Source organism: Triturus cristatus, chromosome 4_1 (assembly GCF_964204655.1).
Source record: "Triturus cristatus chromosome 4_1, aTriCri1.1, whole genome shotgun sequence".
NCBI lineage: Eukaryota > Metazoa > Chordata > Amphibia > Caudata > Salamandridae > Triturus > Triturus cristatus.
The window spans coordinates 68,178,966-68,202,105 of NC_140585.1; the positions used below are offsets into that span (position 1 = coordinate 68,178,966).

At 44.7% G+C, this 23,140-nt stretch overlaps 1 protein-coding gene across 10 annotated transcripts in view; it reads left to right on the top strand.

Moving 5' to 3' along the window:
* Positions 1 to 23,140, top strand: part of LOC146839543 (aldehyde dehydrogenase family 3 member B1-like) — a 571,254-nt gene that overhangs the window by 177,011 nt on the left and 371,103 nt on the right. For all 10 annotated transcript variants that reach the window (XM_085651604.1, XM_085651605.1, XM_085651597.1 and 7 more), the window contains one exon: positions 2,338 to 2,448. In XM_085651604.1, coding sequence (XP_085507730.1) covers positions 2,338 to 2,448 — 111 coding nt within the window. The remainder of the gene's footprint in view (positions 1 to 2,337; positions 2,449 to 23,140) is intronic.

The following is a 23,140-nucleotide window of genomic DNA, read 5'->3' on the forward strand; positions in this document are numbered from 1 at the left end:
CAATTCCTCATTAGTTTCAAATCTGCTCTAGATTGAGGTTCTAGGAGAAGCGAGTAGAAACCCAATATTATAAAGTATATGTCATTTGGAATAGGATATGCTGGGATTTTTCTAATAGCCACCAACATTTCCTTCCAAAAGGATACAATGAAGGGCGAATTCCACTCTATATGTTGAAAGTTCCTCAACCCAAAACAATGCTCACCAACAAAATATGCCGGAAGATAGAAAGTACCTATGTAGTTTCGTTAGGTTCACATACTAATCAAGCATCACCTTGTAAAGGCTTCTCTCCCATCAATACTAGTTGAACCTATTATCTAGTCCTTCCAAAAGAGTTCCCAGGCCATAGTGAATCTTTCTATTTTGCCCAGGTTTGTCCAGGTTTAAAGACTGTTGACATCTTCTAAGTGGTTTAATGGTGTCCCCATAAAATAGGCGGATGATTGAGGTACCTTTTATCGAAGGGCTTAGGGATCTGAAAGAAGCAATAGAAGGTATGGAGATGTGATGGAAAAGGAACATGGTAAGTTTTTATGGTTACAGATTGTGAAAGTTACATTCATAGGAGTAATTAAGTAAACATCAATGGGTCTGACACACCTTGGCTTATACACCAAGTGCCAGAGCAAGGTATCAGCCAGGATTCATTGTTGTGCCTTATCCTTGCATGTCTCCAAGAAGATCCCAGATGTACAGTTTTCTGCATGCTCCTCCAACAACCAGTCTTCATGTCTGCTTCGCCCAAATTCTAAGGTCTCCTCATACATTAGTTCATAAAGATTCTGTGTGGAGCGAGGTGGTGGAGTTGCTTGTACAGTTACTTACACACACATCACTGCATTAACAGTGCCTCAGTTAGGGACATATCAGAAAGGAAAGCAATTGTGTCAAAACATCTTACAAGAAAATGAGAGAGGCACACCCTAAAATGTATTTGTTCCTGAATTATTCCAAATTTCAGGTGCTTTTAGAAGTCTTTCCACATATGTCAAGTGGTACCCTACTAAAGTCTAAATATACAAAGGCAATTCATAGATAATGTGATGGTCTTTATTTTGTTCATGTATTTGATTATAAAGGAACAGCAATACCATCATGACGCTACAATGCCCTCTTGTAACTTATGCGTGGGACTACTGATTCGATGAAGGATGACCTATCAAATGGGTTGAAAGAAAATAGAACATATCTAGAACTTTAGAAAATAAATACTTTTTGAAACATTAAATAGGTGTATACCAATTAAGTAAAAATGTCATTTGAATGCTATTTAACGCCCTGAAGAAGTCCAGATGTTTCTGGGACGAAACATATTTGCTGTGTTCTCTTTTATATTGAAATTACATGAATAAAATAAAGACTATCTTCTCATTTATGAATTGCCTTTGTATATTTGGACTGTAGTAGCGTATCACTTGACATATGTGGAATAACTTTTTAAACAAACCTGACATTTTAAATAATTGAAGGATAACTACATTTTATTGTGTGCCTTTTTCATTTTCATGTAAAGTGCTTCTTATGTTAATGGTTTTGAAATGGTCAACCCAAGGAGTTGTGCACCAGTAACCTTGAACGACTTTGAGTGTGACAATATATATTGCAACCATTCTGAGTGATGTTGATTGATCAAAACATGCTTTCGTCCACAGCTCAGTGCTAGGCAGACAAACTTACAGTGTTACATACTACATGTAGCTTCCTCAACAGGAGAATGGAAGACTTTTTCTTTGCTGCATTTCTGTTATTTTTTTTTAGCACAACTAATTTTAACTTTTATTAAATGATATGGTGATCTCGAACGCTTTGTTAGCTATATTCACAATTCTAAATACTTGGTTCTCAGGCACTAAGTCTTTCGCTTTCGCAATCTAAAGGATTAGTGCATTTATATTTCTCTTATATGCACTTCACGAACACTCCATCTTGCTCTTTCACTTTACTACTTTCAGTAGCTCTGTTTATTTAAATTCAGTTCCCTTCTCCCCACTGTCCTTACTCCCACCTGCTACAACCCTCCCCATATCCTGTTTTTTCCCTGTGCATTGATATTGCTAATTCACTTATCTGACGTCTTCCTTATCCGTCTTGCTTCTAATTCATGGCTCTCTTACCCCACAGTCTATGTTTACAATTTTGTTTTTTCCTTCTGTACTTCTTCACTTATACTTTCCCCCTCGCTTCCTTCCTTTTCTCCTCCTCATCTCATTTTGCAGTTTCACATCTACATATCCCTCCTTCCTAAGTTCTCTCATTTTTGCCCTATCCATTGACCCTAAACCTACTAATTATTCTTATTTGTTTCCCCTTCTTTCATGGCTTATGCCCTCTTAGCCTGCATTCGAGGCAGAAGTGTCCGAGACCAGTTTGATAAACACAGAAATCAACTTGACTATCAACAACCTGAAGACCTGGATGAAAGATGAATATGTGGAGAAAAACTGGGTATGTCTTTGATGTGTATTTTGAATCAGGAAGGTTTGAATGGTCTGCCCTCTACCTGCAGGTGTCTTTAACTCGAAGCCACCAGTTGACAGCGTGGAGTGTGTTGACTTTAGCATTACTGACAGTACAGAGGTGGGGCACATGAAATGTGATCATGAAACATAAAACTTCCTGTAGCTATATCCTTTGTCCATCATGGGAGATTGATTAAAATTAATAACATTGAAATATCTCCACTTAGGTGCCAGGTCCCAGTACAATTATATAAACAATTGTCTATTTCTAACATAATTCTAAAAAACATATTTCTTTTTCATTAAAATAAATAAATAAATAAATTCTTTATTTAATTTCATATTGTAATATAAATCAAGAACAACAATAGTTGTGGCATGAATTCATGAGGGTTACAGTATATCCGATTGCCTCACACCTACGAGCCTACACACATCAACAAATATTAAACCCAACCCACATAAATAGCAATGACAGGTACAATGGCAGAGCACCACCAAGAGGGGTATGGAAAATCTGGGTTACAGTCAGCACCGTATCATTGAGCGGAATAGCATGGAGCACAGTATTGCACATGTAGCTCTAAATAGTGCCTGTATGTGGAGCTTCAGGAGATTCTGAAGGCTGATCAGAGGAGGATACATGTGCCAAGATATAAATGTGTAGAGGTAACAATATATCTCGGGGTCATGAAGTGGGAAGCAAGAGTTCGGCATACAGTGGCAATTGTTCACTATAGTATATTAGATATGTAATCCATTACTTGAATTTAGGTGCCCAAAAGGCGACTCGTCTCTTAGCAAGGAGTAGGGCTAGCGCCACATACCTCCTATTTGCAGCATCCAAATGGTTGACGTGCCCAAGAAGAGCCATGAGAGGAGTCAGCAGAAGTTCTTTCTCTATCAGGATGGAGAGAGCTGCTCGTACCTCCTGCCAATATAATTGTACTGGCCCATAGGACCAAGCCAGATTAAGGAAATCAGCACTGGCCATCCTGCGTCTGGCAGAGGAATCATCCAGCCTAAGACCGGTTTTAGATCTTGGCGGACGGGTTTTGCGGTCACAACGGTGATGGATATTGCGTCCACTGAAATATAAATCCCATTATATCTTATGAGATTCAGATTTCGGCAGACAAGATATCCGTAACTGTTGTGACGAAGTGACCCATCCGCCAAGATCTAAATCAAACCGTAAGCCCAAACCTATGCAGTTTGACTGGAGTGTAGTACGCCCTGTGGAGGAACTTGTAATGCATAATTCTGAGCCTTTAACTGATGCTATCTGTCCTGTCTGTGCACAGCAATATTGCCATTGCTTATCTGTGAGTGCCCCCTCCCACCCAAGTTCTGCATCCCACTGGGAACGTGCCTGCCCCCGATAGCCCAGAGATTCTGCCTATACAATGCAATACAATCAGGAAACTAGGTGCCTTGTAGTAGTCGCTTGGAGCAAATTATGTACATTATTGACTATGGGGGGTGGTTCAGCGGGAAGGTCATTTGTTACATTTCAGACAAATGTATGTGAAGACTTCCATGCAGGAGGCCGGCGCAACAGTCAGAATGTCGGCCTGTGAAAGGAAGAGTCCGTTGTGGTACAAATCTCCCCAAGAATTAAAGCCCTGTCTCTCGAGCTGAAGCCTACACGGGGACTCATGGGTGACTGGTAGCAAGGGATGATAGGTTAGTGGGCCCAAAGGAGAATACAGGACCTTCATGCCCACTTTACGAAACCATCTCTGCCAAGCACCCGAGGTGCACGCCACAGGGGACGAGTAAATGGCGGGAGTACCTGACAAAGTACCTTAGAATGAAGAAGGAGGAATCGGGTCATATACCCTTGCTTGACAGCCAAATGAGGGAGAAACAGGGTGGAATGGTACAAGTGAACAGCATGGTGAGCCTGAGCACACCGGTAATAAAGCACCATGTGCGGGGCTTCAAACCCAACCTCTTAAAAGAGTAATGTATCCCCACCCATGCAAAACAAATGAATTGTGTTTTAGATTAATGGTCTTTTTAGCAGGATGGCCATGTTCAAAAAGAGATATAATACCTTAGGCAGAAGCACCATTTTCATTAGGACAATACAGCTAGCTAAAGACAGCGGCAAAAAAACTGCGGATGATTTGATCAGTGAGTGCAGAAAGGAAGGTGCCAAAATTAGAGCTTATTACTTCCTCTCGGGAGACCATAAATCCTCAAATACTTAAGTTCTTCTGGGCACCACCATAGAGGAAAATACAGGTTGAATGGTATTGTGGCCTGTGTGAGGGGAAAGAGCTGGGATTTCTCCCAGTTGAACCGAATGCCTGACAACCTGCTGAACTGGACAAACTCCCTCAAGATGCCAGTCAGACTTAGATGCAGGTCTCGAATGAAAAGGGTAATATCATCAGCGTAAAGAGAAATTAACAGGCGTCGCCTAGGGTAGCGTAGAACATAGTTGCGATAGTGCTGCCTAAACTTTGAGACTAGCGGCTCAACCATGAAAGCAAAAAAGTTAAAGCAATAACAGGCAGCCCTGCTGCATACCTAGTTTAGTTACAAAGTGGGTGAAATTGTGTAGTGACGGGGTGAGAATAGAGGAGTGCAATACAAGGCAGAAAGGTATGGGGGAATCCCATCCGGTGGAGAATGGCTTAAAGGTAGTCCCATTCAAGAGAGTTGAACACCTTTGTAGTGTCCAAGAAGACCTTCACTGCTAACAAGACTGGATCAATATCCTGCAGCAGTGCAAACAGAGTTCGTAAGTTGTAGGCGGTGGAGCGTCCGGGGATATAACCCGACTAGTCGGGCAGACCAGACAGGTCATAAGAAGACCAAAGCCGTGATATCTGAATAATCCTTATAAAATTCAGCAGATAGACCATCAGGCCCTGGTGCTCTACTGGCCTGTAATTGCTGTAGGGCCTCCCTGACCTCTATAGGTAAAACCATGTTCAAGGAAAGTGTGCTGTGTGTTGCTAAGCCTACCCAATGCTACATCCTCCAAGTAGGCTCCCACCCCAATACGAAACCCCGGTCGAGAAGTGTGGAGAGGGCTATAGAAGGCCGAAAAAGTCTGGAGGATATTAGCGGTGTCAACATGCAGCTTATCGTGCTCTCCTCGAATACCCAATATATCATTTTCATTTTTCCAATCTTTATTTCGACCATTTGGTCATAAAAGATGCACATACTAAAAAATCACATGAATTCTGTCAGATTTGTTAAAACATCAATACATGATTTTAAGATCAACACAGACAATAAAAACAGTTATTAAGAATTGAAGTGATTCTAAAATCTACCCAGCATTTTTTAAAAGACGAATACGCGTATACCAAACATTTGTAAAGAATTTGGAAAGTGCAAAAACGGTTGGGCCAGAAACATCGGATTTTAAAATCCTGTACATAGGTATATATTCCCTGCCACCCAAATTCTTAATCAAGGGAAGCAGCCAATGCTTTCTGGGTGCCTTGTAGGCTGGGCAGAAAAAGATCACATGCAAATCATTTTCCTCTTTATCAACGCAAAGAGGACAGTATTTGGTGGAAGGGACTTGTAGCCAGGTGCTTGAAAAGGACCGAAAAGGCAATGTACTGTATCTCCACTGGAGAAATAACTTTCTGGTGAGTATGGGATATATGGGATCGAAAGCCTTCTCAAATCTGTAGAGATCCTTAGTTTGCAGGAATATGGAAGAGAGGGACCCCTCTGTCTGGGTAGCTAAGGCCCTTGCCCTTTTGTGTTCGTGATACAGATTCGCCAGGGATCTCTTAGAGATTCCTGGTGCTACATTCGCTGGTTCGGTCCACAATTCAGGGAGCCCCAGATCGGTGCAAATTGACTGGATGTTTTTGACCCAGGGGATACTGAGCGCCTTGGGGTGCTTTAATAGTTCGGCCAATTCCGCCCTATAGTCGGCGAGATCATCGCTGCTCCATAGCCTGCGCCAGAAGGCAATGGGTCTTAGACTTATCTCGTCGGCAAGTGGCCGTAGCCCTAGATCAAGCCTCAGAGGAAGAAGTGGAGTGCTAGGGGGAAGTGCGGTTATTTGTCTTATAAACCTATTTTCCGTGGAAGACAGGTTCCGACATGGAATGTGGCCCCACAATTCAGCCCCGTACAAGATCGCCCCCCTGGCCTGGGCTTTATATATCTGAATTAAGGCCCCCAGTGGGCGGTAGGTCGAACCATTCATCATCCGGGATATACCCCCGGTAATTTGCACTAATTTAAGGTTAGCCCTGCTCTGATGGGTCCCCCAGATCATATTTTCGTTGAGCGTCACGCCGAGATATTCAAACGTGGCTACTCTTTCCAGCCGCACTGCTCCCAGTTGGGGATTCGGGCGCTGTTATATACTAATATATATATGATAATATATCATTAGTGGCCCGAGACGCTAAATCATAGTTGCTAGGGTTTTGCCCAGGCGTTCACCCTCTCTGGAAGAGTCTGCAGGGGCATATTTACCCCAAAGATGGCACTCCCTGGTGGCCACCTCATGGCACCCTGAAAACTATGACTTAAATTGTTGGGCTAGCAGGGGTTCCACAGCTGAGATCCTTCTCCAAGAGGAATAGGTAATTCCTTAGGGAACACAACTCCCCCCACCCCCACTCTTAGCAAAACACAAACCTTGTATGGTGACCGTGAAGGCCTCCCATACTCTCCCAGTTAACGGCATAGGTCCTTCATTACGTTGAAAGAATTTGGAGATGTCCTGACCTAGCTCTTCTTTAAATCGATGGCCTACCAGTGTGAGTGGAGAAATTCACAAGTTGACTCCTAGTGGTACCTGTGAAAGAACAGACAGTGCAAGCAATACAGAGGAGTGATCAGAAAGAGTACAAGCCAGATGTGTAACCTATTGCACCCAGCATCCCATCCCTCTAGAAGCTATCCAGTAGTCCAAACGGGACCAACTCCCATGTTCCCCAGAATAAAAGGTACCTTCTCTGGCATGTGGTTGGCAAATTCTCCATATCTCTCAGCTCATAGTCCCTCATGATATCTTGAAGTTGGTGTGAGGCACTACTAGGATAAATGGGCACCACATGCGACTGTTCCACTCCCTCAACGATAACACAATTGAAGTCCCCTCCCCCAAAAGCATCAGTGATGGTTGCATGGATGTGATTTGGCCTCACAGGCAGTCAAAAAAAGTATGGTCACTGGTATTTGACCCACAGCAGTTAATAATAGTGATGTTATGGGAGAGTAATTTCCCCCACATTAACACATATCTACCCTGGACATCACTCAGGGACCCCTGCATGAAATACGGTACTCCCTTACAAACTAGTTTAACAGTACCATGTGCATAAGATGAGTAGGAGGAAAAAACGCTGTAGGATGCCTATTTCCCAGTCAATGATGAGTGGTTAGAAGGGGCAAGATGAGTCTGTTACAACAGAGCTATGTGTATACGATGCCTGTCTAGATAGGATAGTATATGTCTATGCTTACGCAGGTCACTTATGCCACATACATTCCATGTGATGCAGGTATAGAATGTGTGGAGAAGGGTAGAACCATCTCGCTCAGTAGTAGTCATACTGGCATGTGGAAGAGGAAGTATAGCAAGCCATTAACACTGACAGAAAACATACCCACCAACCATATCAGGAAGACACACCCAGCCATCCCATGTAACCCAAACATTGGAATACAGAACAACCCATCAAGCTGTTCAGGTAGAACGAAATAGTAAACCAATCAACCATATTGAGGGGTAACCTACAGGGTACAACGAGGGAGATAGTCATCCTTGTCAGGCCGAGGGCATCAGGGGAGACCAAGCATAGCCTCTCCATTGGGAAAGAGCGGGTGAAGTGATGGTCTCAGCATACGACAGAGGAAGGCGTAAGAAATCACTGAGTGGCAACATCAACCCATGTCCAGGTCCCAAGAAGATCGACACGGGCCCGGTGTAGTGGATACAATTTTTATCCCAAGACTGCAGATGGTGAGGCGGCTTGTGAAGAAGCAGCGGATGACGCCAAGCCAGGATCATGGACAGGATGTTTGTGTAAAAGGACTGTGGCATGCTGAGGGCTGGTGAAGAAAATTCCTTGTATGAAGATTCGAAGGTGGGCAGGGTATAGCATATCATAGAGCATATCATAGAGAACAGAAATAACATTCTGTCGTAGCTTCTGTATAACCACAATAAACTTGCAATGCGCCTCCTGGACCGTTGCAGTAAAGTCTGGGAATATAGTGATTTCATTGCCATCGAGTACGATTCTCCCTGGCCTTCCTAAGAGCAGTATCACAATCTCAAAAATTAAGGAGTCTGGCAACAATCGGGTGTGCTGAGGCCCCTGGTGGGGGTCGAGCGAACATGGTGTAGTACGCCTGTTCTATGATGAATAACCACAAAAGAGGGGCCACTCCAAAAAGAACAATTAACATCTTCTCCACGTAATCCTCCAGCTTGCCCTTATTTGTGAATTCAGTCACCCATAAGATGCAAAGATTATTGCGGCGGGAATGTGCCTGTAGATCCTCATTCTTATCTGCTATTACTTTGAGGACTTTCTCCATATTAAGGAGGGTGTCATCTCGAGAAGATACAGTATCCTCAACCATAGGGAGGTGCTGCTCGGCCGCCTGGAGTCGACCATCATGCCTCTCCAGTTTGCGAGGGATGGAGTACATACTGCTGCTAATGGAATCCATTTTAGTTTTGATGGAAGTCAGGCTTTGTTGCATCTGCAGCAGCAGGGTGTTCACATCAGCTGAGTCTGAGTGTGCCACCGAGGATGCGTGGGTATCTCTGCTCCAGTCTTTTAAAATAAAATCTTTTTATTGAAACAACAACATGCCATCTGTATTTACAGGATACATAATGCAAAAAAGATCAACAATTTGCCAACAAATCAAATATGTCATGGTCATTAGCTTGTAATAATTGTTCAGGTACCAGCTCTTCCCCCCACCCCCTTTCCCCACCACCATGGCTGTATCCCCCCTCAATTAAAGTGATTCGTCCTCCCGATGATGTACAGTCAACGGGTCACATATCATACCCCGATAGTTATTGCATTTCTCCCAGATTTTTGTCCATTTGTGGGCACCCCCTACTCTTATAAATTGTTTGTCTGCCTGCATACACCAGTCCAGGTCAGTCTTCCATTCCCTCAACTTCGGGGCCTTCAACGCTCTCCAATTCTTTGCTATATTGCGTTTGGCTATTGTGAATCCCAGTGTTACCCACAGACGCTCCGCGTTCATAAAAGCGGAATCCCCCCAGATGTTCAACAGACACCATTTCGGAGATCTACTCTCAGTCACATTATAAACTTCTGTCATGATCCTTAATATCCCTTCCCAATATTGCTGAAGTGGGGGGCACTCCCTCAGCAGGTGGAAGAAGGAACCCTCCCGTCCACGAACCCTCGGGCACAGCGGTGAGTCAAGTATTCCCATTTTAACCTGGGTGGTGCATGCATAGTAGACCCTGTGGAGTATCTTTAACTGTATTAATCTAAAATGCAGATAGATGGCCGCCTCTCTAGGGGAGTCCAAGGCTTCTATCCATTCTTCATCATCCAGTGCACCTAGTTCTCCCTCCCACTTGCTCCGAAGCTTTTTCAAGGGGTCTTGAAGGTTATTAATGAGCTTGCGATATACCAACGATATTGCCTTTATAGCCAGACAGTCATCCAGGAGCCTATCTTCGAGTAGGGAAGCCTCTGGGAGCGCCGCTTTTGTTTTGCAGAGTTTTATATAGCGCGAACTTGACCTGAATCCAATCAGGTATCAGAGCGCTTTACATAGCACCAGTTACGTTACATAAGGACACACATTCATTTTTTGTTAGGCACGGGGAGATTAAGTGATTTGCCCAGAATCACAGGATGTTCAGCGTCATTACCGAGACTCGAACCCAGTTCCCCAGGTCTGAGGTCGAGCGCCCTAGCCGTTAGGCCAACTCCTCTTCCGTTCCTTTGGGTAATGTCATTCCCAGTGAATGAGTGAGCTGGCTGTATCTAAAGGTTTCAGGCTGTGGCATTTGGTATTCCTTCTGCTGCACCGGGAAGGCCTTTACGTTCCCCCCTCCCCCTAGAGATCCCCTATCCTGGAAATTCCAATTGTGTCCCACTTACTGAAACCCGCGCTCACCTTCCACAGGCCTAATTTTTTTATTTCGATAGGGGAGTCATCTGGGTAAGTTGACCATGCCATCCCAGGTCTCCAGTACTCTCCTGCCATAGTCAGAGTGTGGTTGATGTCGGGAAATGGAAGGTTCCCACCGCGAACCCCCCCCCCACCCCCCAATATATTGCCCTGAGGTACCCACCCAGTGACATGTTCTGGCGGTCCATCCAGTAAGCAGGTTCGTTCTGCGGTTTATGTACCCAGTGATTAATCACCGTCAGTTGGGCTGCCCAGTAGTAGTGTCTAATTGAGGGTAGCGCTATCCCACCATCATATCAGCGTCTGGTCAACTTTAATAATGAGATCCGTGGTGTGCCGCCATCCTATAGCAGTTGCCTCACCGCCACATCTACTTGCTGGGAGTACCATGGAGATATTGGACAGGGCATGTTGTGCAAAACATAAAGGAACCTGAGCAGTGCCATTATTATAAACAGCGTCAATGTTGAGTATCGCTTAATAAGCGACTTAGCGGGGGGACCAGATTGTGTTCGTAAAAGTCCAACGGGTCTTTAGTAATGTATATGCCTAGATATCGGAACCCCTCAGTAGCAGTCTTCGGTTAACATCCTCTGGGAAGCATATGTTTATTACCTGCTAGGACGTATATTACAGATTTATCCCAATTAATTGTGTACCCAGAGTACTTGCGATATAATGCGAAGACATGTAACATTCTACTGATGGTAACCTTGGGGTCCGCTACATACATAAGAATGTCATCCACATACAGGGAGATCTTATCTTCCCAATCCGGCGTCCAGCAGAGCCCATGGATCACGGGATCTCCCCGAATCCAGGTGGCCAAGGGCTTCAGAATCAATGCGGACAACAGGGAGGACAACGGGCATCCCTGCCTCGTTCCCCTGCGCAACTTAAAGATCCTTGAAATGTTACCATTCACTATAAGAGTTTTACCCAGTTTAAAAATGTCATCCCAAAGCCTCGACTCTCTAATACTGCACACAGAAAGGGCCATTCAACTGAATCAAATGCTATACGAGCGTCTTGTAATATTATTAATATATCTTTTTCAATGGACTCTGCCCTGCCCAGGACCCATGGAGATGCCTGAGGTTCAGAGCAGTGTTATGCTTCGGCATAAATCTGGATTGATCGGGGTGAGGATATCGGGGTGGGGATATCATGGGGGCAGGCGGTTTGCTAATAACTTTGCAACGATTTTGGGTTCGGCGTTCAAGAGAGAGATCGGCCTGTATGAGCCGCATTTGTCAGGAGGCTTGCCCGGCTTTGGAATCACCAAAATAGTGGCCACTTGCTGGTCCCTAGGAAGTATCTTGTTATCATAGCTTTCATTAAACATGTTCTGCAGCAGGGGCAGAACTTTGGGTGCTGTTGTTTTCTATAGATCAATTGGCAGGCCATTAGGGCCGCCAGCCTTACCGGATGTGAGGTCTCTGATTGCTTTTACAATTTCAGACTCTACCAGGTCTTGTTCTAGGAGGTCTTTCTCTTCTGGTTTGAGTCATGGTAACTGGAGTGTGTCCAGTAATTCCCAGGATTCGCTAATCGTGGCCCTGGTCTCGGGGGCATATAATTGCTCATAATATTCAGCGAATGCTTCACCTATGGAACTACCTCTTTGGACGGCGATTCTGTCTCCTCTCCGTTCCTCTTGCACACATCTAGAGGCCTCTGATTTTTTGTTGATCCACGCCAGTAACTTGCCTGCTTTATCCCCTACTTCGTATAAGTTCTGTTGCGCCGCCCGATATCTGGCTTTTGCGGTCTCATCTGCAGTTGCTTTGTATTCTGCTTGTTTTAAGGCCAGACGGTGTCTAACCTCATTTTTACTGTCTGTGAGTAGGTGGGCCTCCAACACTAAAATACCCTGCTCTAGTTCGTCCAGTTGCGCTCGCTTCTGTTTCTTCTCCCCCGCTATCAGCGAAATACCTTGGACCCTAATCACTGCTTTATATGCATCCCAAAGGATCCACGCCAAGCTCACTGTGCCAGTGTTCTCTGCAATGTATTGGTCTGTTGCTTCCTGTATTTTAGATCTAATTGGAGGGATGTGAAGATACCAGGGGTTAATCCTGCCCAATCGTAGCTGTCTGGGATCTGCTATTTCGTAATTAACACATAGTGGAGAGTTGTTGGAGATCCCAAGGGCCAGGGTGTAAGTCTCCCGGCAGTGGGGTGCCTGTTGTGTTGATGCAAAAGGGTAGTTGATAAGAGACATACTACCATGCGCCCCCGGGTGTTATGTATATTGCCGTGCATTGAGGCTGAGTCCCCTCCAAATGTCACGCAATCCCATTGCCTGCACAAAATCTCCCAACGCCGCGCCTGCTTGGGCCAGTGGTCCGTCACTAGGAAGAGAGCTGCGTTACACTCGCCCCTAATCATCACCCCCTCCGGGAGCTTCAAAAGAAGAGCCCCTAGGTTCGGCAGGACCAGGGATTGCTGTCTAGGCGGAATATATATCGTAATTAAGTTAAAGGTGTGTCTCTCCCAGCCACCCTAGACACCACTAGTCTACCCTGCAGATCGTTTGTGACCTTAGGATTGGTAAGGGGAAAGGCAGTGTGCACTAAAATCCCGATTCCTATGGAGCCCCTAGTGTACCCGCAGTGTGCAAGCAGTTTGTATCCCCATCGATTGAGTGCTCCATAGCGTGTTCATTGGATATACGTTTCCTGCAATAAAACTACATCCGGCGCATGTATCTTGAGAAACTGGAGGACTAGCCCTCTTTTTATTTTGTCTCGCAACCCGTTCACGTTCCAGGAAAGAATCTTGAAACTTTTATGTTCGAGGCATGTGAGCTGTAGATCACATGCTGTGCATAGCTCGCCATCTAGTGTTGGGTCCGGTTGTTTGCACTTTGTTTTTCTTCTAAGAAGTCTTTCTGGTCACGAGGTAGGTGACTTCTCCTTTTGATGAAAGTGCGCATGGGCATCGACTCCATTGTTAGATTGTTTTTTTTCTTTCATCGGGTTGGGACGTCTATCACTGCGCTCTGGTTCGACACCTTTCCGTCGGTTTCCCTTGGAGTGCAAGATACTCACCCTCAACAGTATTGTTTTAGATCGCGTGTTCCCTTCTATCGCGTATCATATTTACTTGCAAAAGACAAACTTTTGTTCGGAAAGCTCGTGGAATGCCGTCGGGCCTACCCGCGTCGGGCCGACCCGCAGTCGATGGAACGAACTCCCTTTAAATTCTGCGCTCTCTGTCACGCAAAATACCCGTGCACCTACTCACACGAAGTGTGTAATCTGTGTTTGTCCCCCGAACACAGAGAACAAGACTGCGATGTGTGCCAGGCTTTCCGCTTCAAGAAGACACTTTGCGACCCCTGGGCTAGACGTCATGACATGCAGAGCCAGCACACAAGCTCCATTCCGGACTTCTTCAGACACCAATCGGACCAAGAGGCCGGGCGAGTCCATGGGAACCGAGGAGGAGCAGGAGCCGATCGCCGTCCCAAAGCTCGACTCCGACGAAGAGGGTGACATCCCACATGGACAACGTACCATGAGTACAGCTCCTCCCTCGTCCCAAGACCCAACACCACAAAAGAAGAAGGCTCCATTCCAACCCGTGTCCTCGGGCTCCAGTCGGCCACGAGACCATGTTTCCGACACCCCACCTTCTGGCTTGGCACCGAAGCCTATCAAAAAGCCTTCCGGCTCTGAAAATACTCCCTCCCAATCAACTTCAGAGCCGAGAACTTCAGGGTCAAAACACAAGTCCGGTACTGACCTCCACCATTAGGCATAGAAACACACTTCGGATCCGAAAACACCAACATCCAAGACTTCATCACCAAAACTTTCAGCGTCGTTACAGTCAGATGTGCCGAAATCACCAAAAAATATTGTTTCAATGCTCCAATCGACAAACCGGCTCCAAAACAAAAAGTGTTGTATGTTCATCCTCAAACTGGACATATCACCACTAAAGTGACTTTAAAAAGAAGGACTGATACAGAAGATGAATACCACATTCCTTTAAAGAAGAGAACGGTTGGAACTAACCCTTCCCCTCCTCCTCTTCCTCTTCTTTCACCTTCTTCACCACAGTTTCAGCCTTTTTCACCTGAACATTGTGGAAATATGGATTTTTCTGATCAGTTATGTCCCCTATCTTGGACCCCAACGGTTTCATGTATGAATCACAAGTACATGTATGTTCTCTCCAGTTCCAGTTATGAAGACGCAAACACATGTGCGTCCACCGTCAACATGTCCTCTTTCAGATCCGCCATGTATAGGCCGGATATTCCATTCCTAAGTATGAAAGGCCACCGGCTTTATATGGTTCACTTATGCCATTTTACAGTCCAGGCAAGTAGGCCCTGATTCTGTCGTCAAACTCTTCTTGCCTTCTGCCTCTGAAAGCTCCCGTCTGAGCCTGCATCTGTGACCATGAACTTTGTCTCATTCCCTGCGCGGCTCACGAAGCCTGACATCAGCCTGTTGCCTGCCAAAAACTGTATTTCACCTTCGAAATTATCTGCTCCGCTCCCTGCCCGATGCATTCCTGTCTAGTAGTTTAAGTAAACATTCTTCCAGCTACTGAGCAAAGGCCCGGCTTCTCTGTCTTTATGCAAGTAATTCATAGCCCTATTATTATGGAAGATTTCTACCCTCGCATCTAGTGTAGACACTTAGACGCTTGTACACGCACTAACAGTCAGTATAGTCAGTATAGAATAAGATTCTACTCTAAGAAGACCTCTCTTTTGGATAACATAGTTCTTTAAACATAGGATGTTAGATATGATTTGGGATTAGGTTGACTTGACCCTCCAGACTTCTGTCGCCACATGTAGAGCTAAATGTCAAGTCCCCTTCACCCCCTAGTTGCACGTCAATCACACGTCATGCTGCTGCGCGCGCATTTCTGCCAAGTATTTCTACTGACATTGCGAAATTCTTTCATGGAACCACCCTATTATGACATCACACCTGATGACGTTCCTTAGTCACACCCAGTTACGCCTACTTTTTGCTACGCATGAATGTATTATCAACACTATCAATTGTTACGCCTCTTGCATTTGCTTCACTGTAATGCCTATTGTATAAAAGTGATTAATTATCAATAAAGTATGTACTTCACTTCCTGAACCTTCGTGGTGATGGAACTTGGAGCAACCGATTCGAATCGTCCATTGGAATAAAGCCCATTCCGAACCTCTAATACCACGGATTCTGCCTCTTATTTACTGAGCTATTTTTATTATGTTTCTGTATCAAATTAAGTCCCGGTAATTAAATTATTTACCACATGAATGGCGCCCGAATAGGGACACTTTCTCATTTCACGCGCCGGCGGTGCGTTGCAGGCCCGGTCTCCTGCCACAGCTGGACGGACAACAACGCGTACCAGCAGGATTTCCTGTATCTCCCTCCGGTCAAGCGGGGGCGACTGAGGCTGCGATCAACACCCAGACGAGGCGGTGAGAAGTGCGAAGTATCCCGACCAGAGCCTAGCTGAGAGAGCAAGATCCGAGGTATACAGAGGCCCACCAGTTTCCGAAGTTTCCGAAGTCCCGAGTCGAGTCCAGTCCGGTTCAAGTTCAGTTCAGTTCCGAGGCCTTCCGTTCCGAGCTACCCGGTGAGTACCATTACTGGGGAGGCGTTCTGACGTGCACATAGGTTGTGCCGGTCAAGACGGGTTTGGGTACACAAATCCGGTCTGCACTGTTTTAGCAGTGTATCTGTACTGTTTAGCAGTATATCTAGTATATCAAGTATATAAATTCAGAATAATTCAGTTAATGCCGAGTATTATGTTTAGTGATTAAGTTTTCTTAGATCGTTATCATCATTTTTGCTCAGTTAAATGTTAAATGTTTTAAATACGTTCTGCATATTGTGGTGTGAATGACTGTTCATTATTGTGTTTATCGTATTAAGTTTGTTCAAAATCAAGTATCAGATCAGTTCTCAATATGCCGCTCTTTTCGAAATTAAGACAGATCACAACTAGAAAAGGGGTACTCGAAGAAGCTGTTCCCATTTCTCCTAGGGACACTCCAGGGTACTTCATGTATCATAAACACGGCTTAGACGCTATATTATTTCTTCATTTATGGGTAGACTACACCAAGGAATTACCAGAAAGTCAGAGGTGGCCCGCAGCTGGGACCTGGGATGCAGAGTGCATCATGAAAGTAGAGGAAGAGTTATGGAAAAGGAAAGTCAGACAGTCACAGAAAGACGCCGTTGAGTTATGGCGTAAAGAATCTCATAGACGTACAGAAAAAGCACTCCGACAGGAGGAGAAAAATAAGGAGAGTTCAAATAAAGTCCGAGAAAATCTATTAATTGAAGAAGGTACACGAGTGAAATCAGAACAAATAGACAGACAAAGAAATGCCCTTATGAATGGTATGTATCCCCTCCTGGCCGAGGGATTACCTAAGGCTACTCCGGAAATACCAAAAGACTTGCCACCCCCATTGTTTCCAATAAAAATGCATCCTAAGGGGCATCCTAGAACAGCAGAAGATGTTTTTCTTTCTTCATATTTAGATGACGCAGCTCCCGAGTATGCTAACCCCGCCCCACATAGACCGTCTGGCGGGGCGGTTCAACGCCAAGATCCTGTACCTGTATCTCTACAGCAACAAATCCTGACACAAGTTCCGGCAAGCACATCTGTTTCCACATCTGTTCCTACAGCTACTTCTATAGCTGTGTCCACACCTATAGTTGCTGTATCGCGCTCAACGAACCCTTTCACGCCCGATACCCCAGACGGGGCTACCGGAGGTGCTACCAACATTTCTTCTACGCCACCCAGAGTAAATAAACTTACCTTTCAAGAATCAGCACATCCACGTACCCCCAAACTCATAAATGCCCGCACGCTTAAGGAACTTCTTATAGATTGTAGATATGACCCTGTGCCCGGCAAAGAGGACGAAATGATCATGGCATCATTACGTATCAGACGAGCCGCGGTGTATCTAGGGAAGATACCAGGAATGACTGTGCATCTAGATAATATATACCATTTTGTCCAAACAGGGCGAGATTCTGAATGTATTAACAGAGCTATGGAATACCAGAAAGTGGAGATACAGGGGGAACTGTTACGTTTCCTCATAAATTGTGTGATCAGAAATCAAGACCGACCGGGGTTAGACCCGGAAGCAATGCAAACTCTTACCAGATGGAGCCAGAATATATCAGAAGGGAGACATGATAAGCAAAATTGTATAATAGCCATGTGCCGAAAGATCCGTAAAGAAATAGAACGCCTACACGAAGAGAGATTAGCGGTAGACCAGTTCGAACAAAGCGAGGAGGAAGGATCAGGACTGCCCACAGGACTGTCAGACACCATAGCCTATGTAGGTAGAGGAAGATCTTGTAATAGTACTAGATGTTTTATTGACCCGATACGTCCGATATGTCCAGATAATAACAGGAATTTCCAAACACCTATAATAAATATAAGGTCCCCCGAGCATTCGTTCCAAGCCGCTGACAAATTACTCCAAGAACGAAGGGGTTATCATTTTCTCGATTCTATGGATGAACAAGAATTAGCCAGGTCAGCCGTTCATTGGGTTGACAGTCCCGGAAAATATGGTGATGATACAGTAGCACACACATTTTTGAATCTCACCCCAGATGAACAGCGTTTAGCTGGGATTTATATGATTCAACAACTCCTTATATTATATAAGAGCCAACATTCAGATCCTGGTCCCTTACCTGAAATACTGACTGAATTACTCACGAATAGATGGAGAGGTTCAGGTACTAAGTTAATTAGAGAAATACTAGAATCAAGAAAGCAGTACATTCTTTTTGTATGCCCAGAACATGTCTCACTGCCCATCAAGGAAAGAACCACGTATTACATGGACCGACAGAATCCCTTACGAGAAGTCCACCCAATAAAAGGCGAGGACAATGAGTTTAAACGTGTATTTGTATATACGCCCATATCGAAAATAGAATTGTTAGAAATGAAGAAAGTGGTACCCAGTCATGACAAAGACCCAGCGGGTTTCCACCGAGAAATTAAAGACATGTTACTCATGGGAGAGTATACCTATCCCGACATTATGACAATATTAAAGGTATTGATGCCTGCTGGCATTTATGAAAAACTCAAGGAAAAAGAGTGGGAGGTGGGAGACCAAAAGATAGAATGGTCAGCATTAGAAGCAGAAGAGAAGGCCCGAACTGCAGGGGCAGGGCTTGGGGATAAAACTAAAGCACTACCAGGTTTACTAGTACAGGTACTGCCACGTTTATTAACTACGAAAAAGGAAGACTGGGGTACAATTTCAGCCTGTAAACAAAAGCAAGATGAAGACACTAGTGATTTCTATGCCCGATTTGAAAAATGTTTTGGTATAAATAGTGGCATAAAAGCAAGTAGTGAATCATACCCACATCTGTTTGTGACAAAATTAGTTGAAAATTCCTTGCCTCAAGTGAAGAATAGAGTATTAAAATTCGAGAGTACCTGGCAAGGTAACACCCCATCACAAATGTTACAAATGTTACAGTATCATCACAATAGAATTAGAGAGGAACAAGAACATGAACAAAGACGCATGAAAGACACGAAAATGAAAATGCTAGTCTCCCAGACAGTTCCAGCTGAAGGACATAAAAAGGGTACGACACATTCCGGTGATTCAGCAGGACCTGTAAAAGGGACATGCAACTATTGTAAACAACCAGGTCATTACATACACGATTGCCCAGTCCTGAAGCGTAATATCGCCACCGGTATTACAAAAGAAAGACCACGGCCACCTAGACAGGATCAGAATGAACAAGGAGCCCCGCAGCATGCACAGTTCATGCCAGCTCCACCACAGTCTATACAGTTTGTGCCAGCTGCACCAGCGCTGCCTGTTGCTGCCACACAAACCACGACACGACAGCTGTACCAGACCGCACAGTACGACTATCCTGATTATCAACGATACGCATGAACCAGCCTAGAGAGGGAAGTTGACTTACCCCTTATCGAGGTCCCTGTAGACCAAGAAGGACCTTATGTACATAGTGAATTATTAGGCCAAGATAGAAAATTTTTACTTGATACAGGGGCAAGTCGAACAACTATAAAACGTAGTGAAGTTCCAGGGGCACCCCTCTCAGGCTCACAGAATATTTCCCTTGGTTTTTCAGGAAAACCTATTGTTAATGAAGTATCACAGCCTCTCCCACTTACGATAGGACCTTTGACCCGAACTACAGATTTATTGCTTACTAAATCATGTCCAGAAAACTTGTTAGGTATAAAAACACTGAAAGCTCTAGGAGCTATAATATGTTGTTCTCCGGAAGGAGTAAGATTGTTTTTACGTGATTTCAAAGGTCACTATGTGTCTCGAGACATGGATCCCCGACTGCAGACTTTACCTACACATCTATGGGCACAAGGCCCTACTGATGTGGGTTGCATGAATATTACACCATATCGAGTTACACTAAAGGCAGGAGTGGTACTACCACGAATGCGACAATACAAGTTACCACCAGATGCTGTAGTGGCTTTACTGCAAATCATTGACGAGCTCATTACCCAAGGAGTGGTTATGGAAACAGACTCCAATGTATGTAATTCACCGATAATTCCGATTCTTAAACGAACAGATCCTAAGGCCCCGCCAGTATATCGATTGGTTATTGATCTGCGCGATTTGAACAAATGCATTGTGCCACAATTTCCTGTGGTCCCAGATATCTCGTCATTACTGACAGCTATTGATTCCGAAGCAACATTCTTTACTGTAATTGATCTCAAGAATGCCTTTTTCAGCGTCCCAATAGATCCAGAAAGCCAATACTTGTTCGGATTTAGTTTAAATGGACGTAGCTTTAAATTCACACGCGCACCTCAAGGATTTACAGAAAGCCCCAGCATCTATAGCCAAGCACTGAAACGAGAACTCGACAGTATCCACATGCCAGTTAACACTGCCCTGCTTCAATATGTCGATGATCTGCTGATCACCGCGAGAAGCGAACCAGAATGTGAGAAAGCATCACTGACAGTTTTACAATTTCTAGCCGAAAAGGGGCACAAGGTGTCCCCTTCTAAGCTGCAATTCTGTGTCCAGCGAGTTGTTTATCTTGGACACTCGCTGTCCAAGGAGGGAAGGCAGCTTACACCAGATCGCATCCAGCTAATTGCTAATATGCCAATACCCAAGACACAAAAGGAGGTGCGGGCTTTCATAGGCCTTACTTCATATTGTAGGCAGTGGATCCCTCAGTATGCATTTCTAGCAAAACCACTCATTCAATTGACAACACAGGAGGCAGCCACATCGACTGTTCTCCCTTGGACTCAGGAACATACACAAGCTTTTGAAAGCTTAAAGAAAGCTTTATGTCAAGCACCTGTTTTAGCAACACCATGTTACAATAAACAGTTTACACTTTTTGTTACTGAACGCGAAGGTACTGCCTTGTCAGTACTCACACAGGAACAAGCAGGATCACACAAACCATGTGCTTATTTTTCTAGTACATTAGATCCCGTAGCTCAGGCTTTGCCTGCATGCCTAAAATCAGTGGCAGCAACAGCTTTAGCAATCAGACAAAGCGATGCCATAGTGTTAGGACATCCATTGACAGTTCAAGTACCACATGCAGTAGAGGTTCTTGTGAATCGAACGCAAACACAACACTTGACTATAGCGCGACTTACAGGGTATGAATTAACACTGTTTCAGCCACATATAGAAATCAGACGTTGTAACACATTGAATCCTGCCACACTTTTACCTGTAATCGGAACAGACCCACTAGCTCATGATTGTATTGAAGTTATTACAATCACGACGAAACCCAGACAAGACTTGACAGATGTCCCATTGTCAGACCCAGACCTGACGTTGTATGTAGATGGTTCATGTATGAGAACAAATACAGGAGAGTTAGTGGCCGCTTACGCAGTCACAACAGACACTGAAATCATTGAAACAAATTGCATAAATACCTTGTCAGCTCAAGCAGCAGAGCTCATCGCTCTGACACAAGCCTGTATTCAAGCCACAAATAAAAAAGTCAACATATACACTGATTCACGTTATGCATTCGGAGTTGTACATGACTTCGGCGTGCTGTGGCGAGAGAGAGCTTATTTAACTTCTCACGGTGCCCACATTCAGCACGGACCCCTCATTCATGCCTTATTAGATGCAATACATCTACCCACTGCAATATCAATTATGAAATGTAAAGCTCATACGAAAGTTACTGATATCATTTCTCAAGGCAATGATCTAGCTGACAGAACAGCTAAACAGACTGCTCAAACTCAAACATCCGACATGACAAAGACAATAGTCCCGACGCCAACACATTGTATGACGGTTAAAGATCCTACTCTTGACGTAATTGACATACAGACACATGCTACACCAGACGAAATAAAGAAATGGACTGAATTAGGAGGGATCCAAACGGATCAAGGATGGATGATGAAGGAAAAATCTGTGTGGTTCCTTCCTGATTCAATGGTCCAAGTCATTATTAACACTATACATAGTCCAGCGCATCTAGGAGAAAAAGCTATGCTAGACAGCATTCAACACATTTGGTTCAACAAACATTTACGAGCAGCAGCCAAACAAAAAGTTCGTACCTGTATGATCTGTTGTCAGTTCAACCCAGGAAAAAGCGTTCCCGTAGAACAGGGTGGATTTCAGCCTCCTGATCACCCTTTTGAAGTCCTCCAGATGGATTATATCCAGATGGAACGATGTCGAGGATTCAAATATGTTCTCGTAGTTGTCTGTGCTCTTTCCCGTTGGACAGAGGCATACCCGGTTTCAGATTACACTGCCCCGACTACTGCCAAACAGTTGGTTCGAGAATTCTTCCCACGATACGGTTTACCACGTGTTGTCTACTCAGATAACGGCCAGCCGTTCTCATCCGAACTAATGAAACACGTTTCACTTTTGTTAGGCTATCAGTGGAAATTCCACTGTGTCCGACACCCCGAGGCAGCAGGTCTCGTAGAAAGACATAATCAGACCCTGAAAATTAGATTGTCCAAAATATGTAGGGAGAAAGGTGTCGATTGGGTAGTAGCCTTACCAGTCGCACTCTTTTACATGAGAATGGTAGCACACTCTCGAACAGGGCTATCCCCGTATGAGGTGATCTTTGGCAGACCACCAAATATGTGGGGGACGCCTATACCACGCAAAATAACTGATATTGACTGTAATATGCTGACAGATTACTTGGCTTCCTTGATGTCTGCACTACAATCTTGTCGTTCACAGGTAGCTGCAGCCTTTCCTGACAACACTGAGGTGAAACCCCATGACGTAGTTCCGGGGGACCTGGTCCTGGTGAGGAACTTTGATCGAAAGACTCAGCTGGATCCTAGGTGGAAGTCGCCGCAGCTGGTCTTGCTCACCACAAGGACAGCCGTGAAGATCGAGGGCAGAAAAGGCTGGATACATTCAAGTCATATCAAGAAATTTCATGGACTACCATCGGATGTAAATACCACACCTCGTGTGTCTTCCCCCATTGACTCAA